This window comes from Oncorhynchus mykiss, chromosome 12 (genome assembly GCF_013265735.2).
Source record: "Oncorhynchus mykiss isolate Arlee chromosome 12, USDA_OmykA_1.1, whole genome shotgun sequence".
Classification (NCBI taxonomy): domain Eukaryota; kingdom Metazoa; phylum Chordata; class Actinopteri; order Salmoniformes; family Salmonidae; genus Oncorhynchus; species Oncorhynchus mykiss.
Window position 1 is genome coordinate 85,968,581 of NC_048576.1, and position 13,613 is coordinate 85,982,193.

The 13,613-nt window shown below is 43.4% G+C and overlaps 1 protein-coding gene and 1 long non-coding RNA gene across 2 annotated transcripts in view; one reads left to right on the plus strand and one right to left on the minus strand.

The window, feature by feature from the left end:
- LOC118937765 overlaps positions 1-6,447 on the plus strand; it is a 19,377-nt gene extending 12,930 nt beyond the window's left edge. The window contains exon 3 of the long non-coding RNA XR_005035166.1: positions 5,365-6,447. This is a non-coding gene — a long non-coding RNA (uncharacterized LOC118937765). The remainder of the gene's footprint in view (positions 1-5,364) is intronic.
- A 907-nt stretch (positions 6,448-7,354) lies between these two features.
- On the minus strand, positions 7,355-11,350 carry LOC110486783 (protein Tob1). The gene is made up of 2 exons (XM_036938916.1): positions 11,061-11,350; positions 7,355-9,468 (listed from the first exon to the last, which is right to left on the minus strand). Exon 2 carries the CDS (start codon positions 9,246-9,248, stop codon positions 8,235-8,237), a length of 1,014 nt encoding a protein of 337 aa, XP_036794811.1. The 5' UTR covers positions 9,249-9,468; positions 11,061-11,350; the 3' UTR covers positions 7,355-8,234.
- Positions 11,351-13,613: the final 2,263 nt, after the last annotated feature.

Sequence of the window (13,613 nt, forward strand, 5' to 3'; positions counted from 1 at the left end):
AGCTTCAAGCTTCCCTAAGTTAGGTGAATTTTTGCCCATTCCTTCTGACAGAGCTGGTGTAATTCAGTCAGGTTTGTAGGCCTCCTTGCTCACAAATTAAATATGGGATTGAGGTCAGGGCTTTGTGATGGCCACTCCAATACCTTGACTTTGTTGTCCTTAAGCCATTTTGCCACAACTTTGAAAGTATGCTTAGGGTCATTGTCCATTTGGAAGACCCATTTGCGACCAAGATTTAACTTATTGACTGATGTCTTGAGATGTTGCTTCAATATATCCACATAATTTCCCTTCCTCATGTTGCGATCTATTTTGTGAAGTACACCAGTCCCTCCTGCAGCAATGCACCCCCACAACATGATGCTGCCACCCCTGTGCTTCAGGGTTGGAATGGTGTTCTTCTACTTGCAAGCCTCCCCCTTTTTCCTCCAAACATAACGGTAGTCATTATGGCCAAACAGTTCTATTTTTGTTTCATCAGACCAGAGGACATTTCTCCAAAAAGTACGGTCTTTGTCCCATGTGCATTTGCAAACCGTAGTCTGCCTTTTTTATGGCGGTTTTGGAGCAGTGGCTTCTACCTTGCTGAGCGGACTTTCAGGTTATGTCGATGTAGGACTCGTTTCATTGTGGATATAGATACTTTTGTACCTGTTTTCTCCAGCATCTTCACAAGGTCCTTTGCTGTTGTTCTGGGATTGCTTTGCACTTTTCGCAGCAAAGTACGTTCATCTCTAGGACACAGAACGCGTCTCCTTCCTGAGCGGTATGACGGCTGCATGGTCCCATGGTGTTTATACTTACATACTATTGTTTGTACAGATGAATGTGGTACTTTCAGGCGTTTGGAATTTGCTCCCAAGGATGAACCAGACTTGTGGAGGTCTACAATTATCTTGGTCGAGGTCTTGGTCGATTTATTTTGATTTTCCCATGATTTTAAGCAAATAGGCACTGAGTTTGAATGTAGGCCTTGAAATACATCCACAGGTACACCTCCAATTGACTCAAATTATGTTAATTAGCCTACCAGAAGCTTCTAATGCCATGACATCATTTTTTAAAATTTTCCAAGCTGTTTAAAAAGGCACAGTCAACTTAGTGTATGTAAACTTCTGACTCACTGGAATTGTGATACAGTGAATTATAAGTGAAATAATCTGTCTGTAAACAATTGTTGGAATAATGACTTGTGTCGTGCACAAAGTAGATGTCTTAACCGACTTGCCAAACCTATAGTTTGTTAACAAGAAATTTGTGGAGTGGTTGAAAAAAAAAAATCCCCCTTTTTCTCCCCAATTTCGTGGGATCCAATAGTTTTTAGTAGCTACTATCTTGTCTCATCGCTACAACTCCCGTACGGGCTCGGGAGAGACGAAGGTTGAAAGTCATGTGTCCTCCGATACACAACCCAACCAAGCCGCACTGCTTCTTAACACAGCGCCATCCAACCCGGAAGCCAGCCGCACCAATGTGTTGGAGGAAACATTGTGCACCTGGCAACCTTGGTTAGCGCGCACTGCGCCCGGCCCGCCACATGAGTCGCTGGTGCGCGATGAGACAAAGATTTCCCTACCGGCCAAACCCTCCCTAACCCGGACGACGCTAGGCCAATTGTGCGTTGCCCCACGGACCTCCCGGTCGCGGCCGGTTACGACAGAGCCTGGGCGCGAACCCAGAGTCTCTGGTGGCGCAGCTGGCGCTGTGAAAAACAAGTTTTAATGACTCCAACCTAAGTGTATGTAAACTTCCGACTTCAACTGTAGGTAGGAGCAGTAGGTAATGCTTTGTAGGTTAGCAGTAAAACCTTGAAATCAGCCCTAGCCTTAACAGGAAGCCAGTGTAGAGAGGCTAGCACTGGAGTAATATGATACATTTTTGAGGTTCTAGTCAAGATTCTAGCAGCCTTGTTTTGCACTAACTGAAGTTTATTTAGTGCTTTATCTGGGTATCCGGAAAGTAGAGTATTGCAGTAGTCTAATCTAGAAGTGACAAAAGCATGGATTAATTTTTCTGCAACATTTTTGGACAGAAAGTTTCAGACTTTTTAAATGTTGCATAAATGGAAATGATCTTGATATGTTCGTCAAAAACGCAGAGGTCCTTCAGTTTTATTTGAGACGACTGTACAACCATCAAGATTAATCGTCAGATTCAAATCAAATCAAATACATTTTTATTTGTCACATACACATGGTTAGCAGATGTTAATGCGAGTGTAGCGAAATGCTTGTGCTTCTAGTTCCGACAATGCAGTAATAACCAACAAGTAATCTAGCTAACAATTCCAAAACTACTACCTTATACACACAAGTGTAAAGGGATAAAGAATATGTACATAAAGATATATGAATGAGTGATGGTACAGAGCGGCATAGGCAAGATACAGTAGATGGTATTGAGTACAGTATATACATATGAGATGAGTATGTAAACAAAGTGGCATAGTTAAAGTGGCTAGTGATACATGTATTACATAAAGATGCAGTAGATGATATAGAGTACAGTATATACGTAGACATATGAGATGAATAATGTAGGGTATGTAAACATTATATTAGGTAGCATTGTTTAAAGTGGCTAGTGATATATTTTACATCATTTCCCATCAATTCCCATTATTAAAGTGGCTGGAGTTGAGTCAGTGTGTTGGCAGCAGCCACTCAATGTTAGTGGTGGCTGTTTAACAGTCTGATGGCCTTGAGATAGAAGCTGTTTTTCAGTCTCTCGGTCCCAGCTTTGATGCACCTGTACTGACCTCGCCTTCTGGATGATAGCCGGGTGAACAGGCAGTGGCTCGGGTGGTTTTTGTCCTTGATGATCTTTATGGCCTTTCTGTGACATCGGGTGGTGTAGGTGTCCTGGAGGGCAGGTAGTTTGCCCCCGGTAATGCGTTGTGCAGACCTCACTACCCTCTGGAGAGCCTTACGGTTGTGGGCGGAGCAGTTGCCGTACCAGGCGGTGATACAGCCCGACAGGATGCTCTCGATTGTGCATCTGTAGAAGTTTGTGAGTGATTTTGGTGACAAGCCAAATTTCTTCAGCCTCCTGAGGTTGAAGAGGCGCTGCTGTGCCTTCTTCACGATGCTATCTGTGTGGGTGGACCAATTCAGTTTGTCTGTGATGTGTACGCCGAGGAACTTAAAACTTACTACCCTCTCCACTACTGTTCTATCGATGTGGATAGGGGGGGCTCCCTCTGCTGTTTCCTGAAGTCCACAATCATCTCCTTAGTTTTGTTGACGTTGAGTGTGAGGTTATTTTCCTGACACCACACTCCGAGGGCCCTCACCTCCTCCCTGTAGGCCGTCTCGTCGTTGTTGGTAATCAAGCCTACCACTGTTGTGTCGTCCGCAAACTTGATGATTGAGTTGGAGGCGTGCGTGGCCACACAGTCGTGGGTGAACAGGGAGTACAGGAGAGAGCTGAGAACGCACCCTTGTGGGGCCCCAGTGTTGAGGATCAGCGGGGTGGAGATGTTGTTGCCTACCCTCACCACCTGGGGGCGGCCCGTCAGGAAGTCCAGTACCCAGTTGCACAGGGCGGGGTCGAGACCCAGGGTCTCGAGCTTGATGACGAGCTTGGAGGGCACTATGGTATTAAATGCCGAGCTGTAGTCGATGAACAGCATTCTCACATAGGTATTCCTCTTGTCCAGATGGGTTAGGGCAGTGTGCAGTGTGATTGAGATTGCATCGTCTGTGGACCTATTTGGGCGGTAAGCAAATTGGAGTGGGTCTAGAGTGTCAGGTAGGGTGGAGGTGATATGGTCCTTGACTAGTCTCTCAAAGCACTTCATGATGACGGAAGTGAGTGCTACAGGGCGGTAGATCTCTTTGTTTCTTTGGACCTAGAACTAGCATCTCTGTTTTGTTCAAGTTTAAAAGATAAACATTTGCCCCCATTCACTTCCTCATGTCTTAATCACAGGCTTCTAGGGAGGGCAATTTTGGGGCTTCACCATGTTTCATCGAAATGTACAGCTGTGTTTCGTCACAAAAGTAAACTTTATGAAAGTAAACTTTATGTTTACCTCACCAATAGTGACCCTAAAATGGAACCTTGAGGAACACCGACACTTACAGTTGATTTGTCAGAGGACAAACCATCCACAGAGACAAAATGATATATTTCTGACAGATAAGATCTAAACCAGGCCAGAACTTGTCTGTGTAGACCCATTTGGGTTTCCAATCTCTCCAAAAGAATGTGGTGATCGATGATGTCAAAAGCAGCACTAAGGTCTAGGAGCACGAGGACAGATGCAGAGCCTTGGTCTGACGCCATTAAAAGGTAATTTACCACCTTCACGAGTGCAGTCTCAGTGCTATGATGGGGTCTAAAACCAGACTGAAGCATTTTGTATACATTGTTTGTCTTCAGGAAGGCAGTGAGTTGCTGCGCAACAGCTTTTTCTAAAAATGTTGAGAGAAATGGGAGATTCGATAAGGTTGATTAGTTTTTTATATTTTCTGGGTCAAGGTTTGACTTTTTTCAAGAGAGGCTTTATTACTGCCACTTTAAGTGAGTTTGGTTCACATCCGGTGGATAGGGAGACGTCTATTATGTTCAACATAGGAGGGCCAAGCACAGGAAGCAGCTCTTTCAGTAGTTTAGTTGGAATAGGGTATGCAGCTTGAAGGTTTAGAGACCATGACTATTTTCATGAATGTGTCAAGAGACATAGTAGTAGTAGCAGTAGTAGCAGCAGTAGGTTTTTGTAGTAGCACTACACATCTGATATAAGCTTGATCATTTGTTTATGATTTGAATCAACTGTGTAGTGCTAGGGCAAAAGTGGAAAACTGATTGAATTTGCAAAAAGTCATCGGTGTAAGGGTATTTTGCATTTTTTAACCTAAATCCAATGACATGGTGACATTTTTGGTTGATTTCATGTTGAATTGACATTAGTTGACAACATCAAAAATACTTTGAACTGTACCTGGTGGGTTGTCATTGCTCAATCAACTCATTTAATGTGGCTCCAGACATGGAGGCTGCATGACTTAGAGCTGGGGAACTGGAAGGACATTTACATAACTCCATGTCTGCTCGTTTCAACAGAAAGCTCCACCTGTTTTTCTGACGGCCGCAGCTCTGACTACCATGTATAGGGTCTGGATTACATCAATGATGCCGCCAGCTCTCATTCTCTCACACTCTCTTTCTGTTGCTATCCCTCCTCTTTCTCTGTCCCTGTTTCTACCCCCTCTCTCTTTCTCTGACCCCCTTTCTCTCTCTCTCTGACCCCCTTTCTCTCTCTCTCTGACCCCCTTTCTCTCCCTCTATGCCTAGTCACTTTTTCTTCCTCCCTCCCTTTCTTCCCCATCCCTCCCTGTCCCCCCTCTCTCGCTCTCCTAGAATCAGAGCGGGGGTGATGACGTCCAGTGATACTAGAGCCTGTGGGGGGAGACCAGACGGACGAGGCTCAGGAGAGCAGAGCAGGGTGATAATCCATCAAAGGCATCCCCAGAACTGCTTGTCCCCAACACACATATTTCTATTACAAGCACATGTGCACACAAATGCTCACGTACAAGTGCATGCACACACACACACACACACTTACTGTATATCCAAAACCATCTGTGAACTTTATTAGGGCCAATCTACCAAGTGCAGCTGACAGGCAACAGTGCGCAGATACTTGGTGAGCTAACCTCCGAGGATCGTGGTATGCCACCAGGGTTAAAGTGCTCTCTGTGTACCCACCGGCATGTTAGTTCTACTTATAAATTGGGTGGTTCGAGCCCTGAATGCTGATTGGCTGACAGCTGTGGTATACCAGAACTTATACCACAGGTGTGACAAAACATTTGATTTTACTGTTGGTAACCAGTTTATAATAGCAATAAGGCACCTCAGGGGTTTGTGGTATATGGCCAATATACCACGGCTAAGGGCTGTGTCCAGGCACTCCTCGTTGTGTTGTACAGAAGAACAGCCCTTAGCCATATTGGTTATATACACCACACCTCCTCGGGCCTAATTGCTTAATTATGACACCAGCAGCAGTGGCAGCAACAACAACATGAGAAACAGAAACAGAAGACAATCCATTCTGGTTGAAACCATTATACCAAGTACATGAATAGTCCCAACAGGACCTCAACATAGATCACTTTTGGAAGAATCAAACAAGCAACATACACTTCCTTTTCAGACCAGCATTAATCACATAAGAATTTCATTCTCATTCTGTTCATTCCATGAGATTAATATTGTCATCACAAGTCAGCAATCATAGTTATCCAATGATCCGTCACCTCAGGACACTGGGTGAAAAATGATTGAGAGCATTTAGAATAGCATGCAGTTGGCCACTGTGTAGAAGCCTTTGCTGCCTCTTCAAAGTGGCTATTGTTATGCTATACTATAGTACCCAAAATGCTCAGTAGATCCACTACAAAATCAGTATAGATGAAGGGTAGGAAATAAAAGTGTTATCCCAAAAATAAATGTGACTGAATTTACTCTGGAGACCACACACATCTTTGCATTCTAAAACATTATTTGACTAAACAACTGGCAGGCTGCAGCGTTCAAAGACGGGCCTGTTGGCTAGTAGAGCTAACATGTACAGTGCACTAATATAAACACCTCAGCTCTCAGTAGGCTAACTGACACAGAGGTGACATGCTAAGGTCTGGGATGACAGCAGGCTTAACCCCACTATCCATATGCCTAATAGGCCCAGGAAGCACATGGACTGACTCCACCGTAGTATGTAGACTCAGAACCAGCAGAAGGCTGAGGATAACATAGACAGTCAGAATGGAATACATGTGCAGGGTATATCAAATCTCCGGTAAAAAGGGAATATCCTCGTTGGCTCTTTTTGCGTAGCTAGGTTTTAAATGTTGATGGAAATGTATAAAACTGTTAAGTTGTTTTGTCAAGGAAAACCCCACTGGTAATTCTAGACAATAGCACAGAACACTAACGTTCACCCTGATTCACAGCAATAAGAATACAGAACCCTTCGATATGCCCATTTGATATGCCCAAGACTACCATGTATAGAATATTAATGTGTAACGGTGCAGTCTTACCAATAGCACCATGCTGACATGTCAGTACTTTATATTATGCGAGGCCTTTGCAAATGACAAGTTACACTGCAGGTTTGAGCCATGTGTCGAGAGCAAGGTCTTGAGCCAGTGCACCAGGAGTATGCTGACCAGAGGTAAATTAGACACTTAAGGATAGGCTAGGACTCCTATGGTTATGATAAAGTGTGTGTACTGAACAATTCAATGGCATATGGAAAACTAGATAATATTGCCTTCATACATATGTCCATTGTCCAATCAACAAGACCAGACTACCAATGAGAAGATAGACCAGGGGATATTTTCAAGCTTTTTAATACAAACTTAATAAATGATCAGTTCAGCTTAACATGTAAGACACTGACTCCAAATACTTTGTTATACCGTTTGTTTTATCAAGTATTGCACAATGTAGGTACAAAATTAATATACGATTACATTTTGTCCATAATATAGCAAAAATCTTTAAACTCTTAACAGAAAATACAACTCTTGTTTTTCAAAAAAGCAAATATTCTTAAATCCCACCACTATGGAATATTCTGTACACAATCTTTAGAATAGTCAATGTTTTTTAGAGGGATTCATTTCACAATTTCATTAAAAAAAGAACCTAAAGTCGCTGCAGCCATCACGGATCACTGTAGTAGTAAAAAGATATAAATGCAGTACCATGTCGTAGAAACAATATATACTCTGATATTTTACAAACTCTGTACTAAATTAAATTATACAATTAGAAAAAAGACCAGGAAATCCCACTTATTAATGCCAATCCTTGGAAAATTGGCATGTCCAGTTATGTCTTAAATACTGAAAGAGGCCATGACTTGTATTGTTTTTCTTCTTTATCTTTAAAACAGTCCCGTAAAAAATCATTTCTGTGCTTGGTTGGCAAAAGAAATAATGATGCATGTCGAAGTTTAGGTAACCAAGCTTGGACATCTTGTACTACAAGCTTCATCGTAAAAAAAGATAACTCAAGGGGACAAAGTCATTTCACCCTCAGGCTCATGCGCTTGGACTTGAACACAGATCTTACAGTCGACAACAAGTCACTTTCAATTTTTCCTGGAAATTGTGTTTCCTATTTTATTTTGATGTGCGTTTAGTCTTTTTTTTCCCCCATATCACATATCTCTGGTCATTTCTGTGTACTAGTACTGTAGTATCTGTGTACTAATTGGCCATCACTGGCTGGAATTGCTGGTTCGAATACTGCATGTTGTTCAAACTGAAATTCAAGCCGTCCATAAGGGACTTGTCGTTGAGACCTCCGTAGGCCGCAAACATGTCGAAGGCATTGCTGTACTGCAGCGGGCTGAGACTGAGGGAGCTGTCACCGGGGAATAGGGCACTCGGGCTCCCCTGGCCCTGGAGGTTGGGGAACACAAACTCCTTGGCGTTGGGGCTGAGGGCTGAGGCCTGCTGCTGGCCCAGGCCCAACCCGTACAGAGAGTGCATGGAGGTGGAGATGGCTTTCTGCTTCAGCAGCGTGTTCACATTCAGGCCCAGGTTGGTGGGTGAGGTGCGGGCCACCTTCTGGCCCTGCCCGCCTTGGCCACCGTTGCCGTTCTGGTTGTTGCGGCTGCTGCTCTTCATTTTGGTGGAGCCGAATTTGGTGGCGGCGAAGGTGGCGGTGGTGAAGGTTAAAGGCTGGTTGGAGCGTGGCATGAAGGTGGGGCTGACAGCAGCCGAGTGGCCAAAGGGAGGCGAGGGCGAGCTGGAAGTCGGAGAGGGGCCCACCACAGGCTCGCTGATGGGCATGAAGACCTGGGCCTCAGGGTTGAAACTGTTCTTGATCTCCTTGTCCAGCTCCAGACCACTGGGGCTGCTCTCATTGCTGTCGTCCACGTACAGCACCTTGACGGGCCCCTTCTCCCCGATCTGGTAGGATACCTCGAAGGGGTCGATCCACACACTGAGGTCCTGAGGCAGATTGTGGCGCACATCCTCAATGTCCAGGCCACTCTCTTTGGCTGCCTTCTCTACCACCGGGTCCACCTTCTCCCCTACGTGGATGCACCTGAATCCAGAGCCCTTGTATGGCTTGTCTGGGTACCAGTGGCCCTCATACTTCCCCTTGAGCTGCCTCTCAAGCTCCTCGCCAAAGATGTTGACCCGTCGCCGCGGCAGCTTGTTGTAAAGGTAGGAGATGACGAAGTTGAGGGCTACTTGGATTTCAAGCTGCATAGCTGGCTGCTGAACTGCTCCGGGCGCGAGAAGAGGTGTCGGCAGCTGCGTCCTGTTGAGTTGCTTTACGTATCTGTGGTGGGTGGCGTAGGTGCTTCCAGGCAGGGTAGGGTGTGATGGGTTGGGTCAACACCAGGCAAAAGGAACTAGAGCTTTGTGGAACTGCTCTAAAAACTAGTCGCAAGAGGCGTTCTTCCACAAGGTTGAGCGTTGTTTTTTCCTGAAAAAAGAGAAAGATAAAAAATGATTAGCGTATTGTTCAGACAGATATGCAAAACAATAAGACATTAAAAGGCATGAACCATCCCTCCACTAGATACAAGCCATGAAGAATTTGCATTACTTCAGTAACATTAGGTATAATTGGACAACATTTTGTAAATAGGCAACACTTCTCAAAGATGTGGGTGGCAATGTCCTCGCCTACTTGACTGAGGTTGAGTCTACTACTGCAGACTTTGTAAAGGAATGCAATAGAATGCCCTTTAAACGTTAACCCTTTACTTCCCGAGGGAAACATCTAGAATAGAATTGCAGTCCGTCTGAACACTCAAATCAACTAGTATGCTATGACGGATCAAGCGTTCACCTCTTCTCTGTCTTGTTTCAAGTCGCAACGTTTATTTGTCACATGCACAGGATACAGCAGGTGTAAAACAGTAGTGAAACCCTTACTTACAAGCGCTTTCCCGAACAATGCCGTATTCAGTATCAAGGTCTATAGCCTGAATCATCTTTAACGATGCAATGTCACGCTATGGAACAGAACGACCTAATGTATAAATAGCCATGATAAGCAAGGGGGATCTAGTGAATTTGTCTGCATATCTACAACTCAACATGAACAACCTAAAGATTTCACAGTAGATGAAAACGATTTTCAGAATGTTAGAAATCTCCACACAGAAAGAGCTGTGCTGTTTTTTCTATACGAAGCTATAGAGAAGCACTAGAACTGATCGTGTTACATAATAAATAGCTAGCCTCGTTACAATGTTGCCAACGTCACAGAGTCGCAGTTACATTCGGAAAGGCATACTGCACTTTTTTTTACAGAACAGTTACATATTAGCAATCAGGCTGGCGATAGAAAAATGTACCCTGTAAATATTGTATCAGATTGGCGGCTCTCAACTCGCACTACTTAGTATGCTGATTAAAATGTAGCAGTAAACGTCGACTAGGCGAGGCAGGGGATATAAAGGTTAGGAGTTGCTATTATCGGAACAGTGTCGACATAAACGGGTTAGCAAAATGTAACAACTAGTCTATTCATTTTGGATATGGCCAAGTACAGAAGAAAATGCAAAATAAGCTGTATCCAATAAACAATCATACTCGGTCATTACGAAATAGACGGTTTTCTGCCCTACAGCGGATGGTTTTGTTCGTTTGAGGCAGTGTGAGCAGCTACCTTTCTGCGGACCTATAAATTACCACTTGATATACTATTAATTCTTTACGACCTGGAGATTTAATAACTGGGCCAAAAAAGAGATTAACACAATTCCATGCATAGCCTATTGCTTCTCCGCAAGTTTCTTCTTTCAATAATTTGACAGTCAGTCTTGATAGTCAAGCAAATGTAGATGACTATTTAGCTCATATCCCGTCTTTCTTTCTCCCACACACGCTTCAGTTAGTTAGGCTACCCCTCCCTAACTTCAGGGACTGACGCAGCAAATCAACTTGATTAAAATCCCCTGCGATATAATCGGGGGTAAATAGTTCATCAAGAATACTGGGCTATAGATGATCGATGGATATCCAATCGAACACGCAAAGAGTAATTGAGCCAAAAGCAATACTTACTTTTTCGTACAAAATAAAAGATTCTCAGTAGTTTTGAAGTACCGTTAGTGCAAATAGAAGTGTAGGGTAGATATAAATACTTTCTTCACATATAATATAATATTAACATAAAAAAGTATTCCAGTACGTGTAGACGTCGATAGGTTATCGTTATTTATTTTGCTTTAGTTTAGATTTTTAGGTTGTTTGGCGTTTTCCCCTTTCAGCAGGCTTGCAGAATGTTTCCCTTCTACCTGGGAGTTTTACAACTTCGTCCCAGTCGGCTGTCATGCGCCTATATTTATAGCTTTCCTCCGCCATGGGCACGAGGTAGGCGGTGATGCGGTTTCAGAGGTCAAAACAATACGAGCACCAAATCTGGGCCTGCAATTGGTCAAATTGGGGAATCCAGCCTGCTGGAAATGTACAAACTCGAAAGTGTATTGGTTAGTTATACTGTCAATCCAAGGCATAAAAATGAAGAGACGCCCATAACAAGAACATTTGCGTCACACTTTTCCTATGTCTCTGACAGCAGACAAAAATATATCGATTATGAAGTCAGACATATGCTAAATTATGTCATTTGCATATAGTATATTTTGATTATGTATTTTCAGTGATGCATAGTTGATAGATTATATGCCTTTGCTTGACATCCAACATGATTTAGATCAGCGTATCAATCATTTCAGCCGAGATATATCTCCCCTATTGCCTCGACAAGGCTATGATACGGAATACTTGCATTCCAATAGGTTAACTGGTATTGCCAAGTGCTTCCGACTTATTTATTTGACATGTTTTAAAATAATGAGCGAGCAATTTGTTGAGCTGAATACACTCTCACCCATGAAACCGTAATAACCATGCGTTATTACCATGCTAGAGCAAACACAATCTGTTAGATCAGAGAATGGCAGTTCGAAAATGATGAGTAAAAGAAACGGGGGTTGCATTTGGAAATTTCAGTCAAATCTACAGCTCTGTCGGAAAGGACATTCCCAAAGCGGAACGATAATGTTGGAAGCGAAGGGGGTGGGGTTGATCTCCTATCGAGAAAACACTCCGCTGATTGGCTAAAAACGGGGCAGGAGCTCTTTGGTGAATGGTGTGCCCGTATCCAAGGTGCTGATGTAGCAGCCCACGTCATACCTGGGTGGACAGGGCACTCTCGAGTTTCAATTGTACATAGCTAAATATACATTAGCTACGGAGCTCTGGTTGATGTAAGCAAACGTGTACTCAACCCTGTATAAATGGCTACACAATGGTTTGACCGTAATGCAAAACAAACTCTTTCCATTCAACAAAATGTAGGTATCTTCACGATCTCTTATGTTGTTGTTATTGCATGTAATTACTCTATAATAAGGAAACGTCAATGTAAAGTGTTACCACCAATAAGAATAATGTGCATACTGCTCATTGCTCTTCACATTATGCACCTATCAGGCTCAGAAGGCCAGTAGTTTTCCATGCTGTTAACCCTATCACACATTCACTACCATGTTAAACCCAGGACTGTAATCTTTTACCACACATATCTGGCATTTACCATGACTAAGACCTTGTGGGGGGACGCATAACAGGTGTGTGTACTGTAACACCTCGCAGGCCTACACACAAGCGCATCAACATCACCACAATAATTGTTTTGTGTTCCTTAAAAGTGTTTTGTCAACATTTGTGACATTTGTAATGCAACTACATTGATAACTGTTATAGTTAATGTTCTAAATGCAGGTAACAATAAAGCTATAACTGCACACAAAGACTTTGGTGAGAAGTTGATTATTGCTGGTGTGTAATAGCCTCACATGATGTGTAGTGCTGGCTTGTCATTCCTTAGCCTCGTGCTACCATAACAGACACTACACAAATCCATGGAAGTATTACTTCCACAGTAACACCAGTATTACATCACATAACCTCTTCCTATGCCAGCATAATATGGTTGTGAAGAGGAAGCAAGTGGCTTCTGGTTGGCTTATAGTGGACTTTTATACATTATATACTTTAAATGCTTAGGTTTGCCAAGCATGAACACAAGCAAAATCACATGCTGTAGTGCAGGCAGGTCGGGGATTGGGAGCTGTAAACGCATAAAGACATCCAAAGGTGGTTGTGGATGTCGGACATTGGGTTTATAATAGGTCTACAATAGCTTCTCAGTCTGACCATATAGATAGGGAGGACACATTATTTGACAGGTGGGTTTTAGATAGAAGCTGCCCTCTTGGCACAGATCTCGGATCAGTTTGTCCTCCATGAATCATACACTTAACTTTTTAGGCAGGAAAAACCAACTGAGCTTTGATCAGAGTCTTGATCTACACCTTGGTGGCATGCATACAGTGTACAGAGAGATAGAGTGTACTGCACAGAGAGCTCAGAGGCCTTGGCTTGGCAAGGCCTCCAATCTGTTTATACTCCAAACAACTCAGAGGTTTCCATGGTCATGTGCTCTCCAGGACCAGAGCCAAAGAAGTCCTGGAGCTACACACTCCAGCATACTAACCTACCTCCATGTTGGCCTCACAGCCGTCCATAACACTCCAGCATACTAACCTA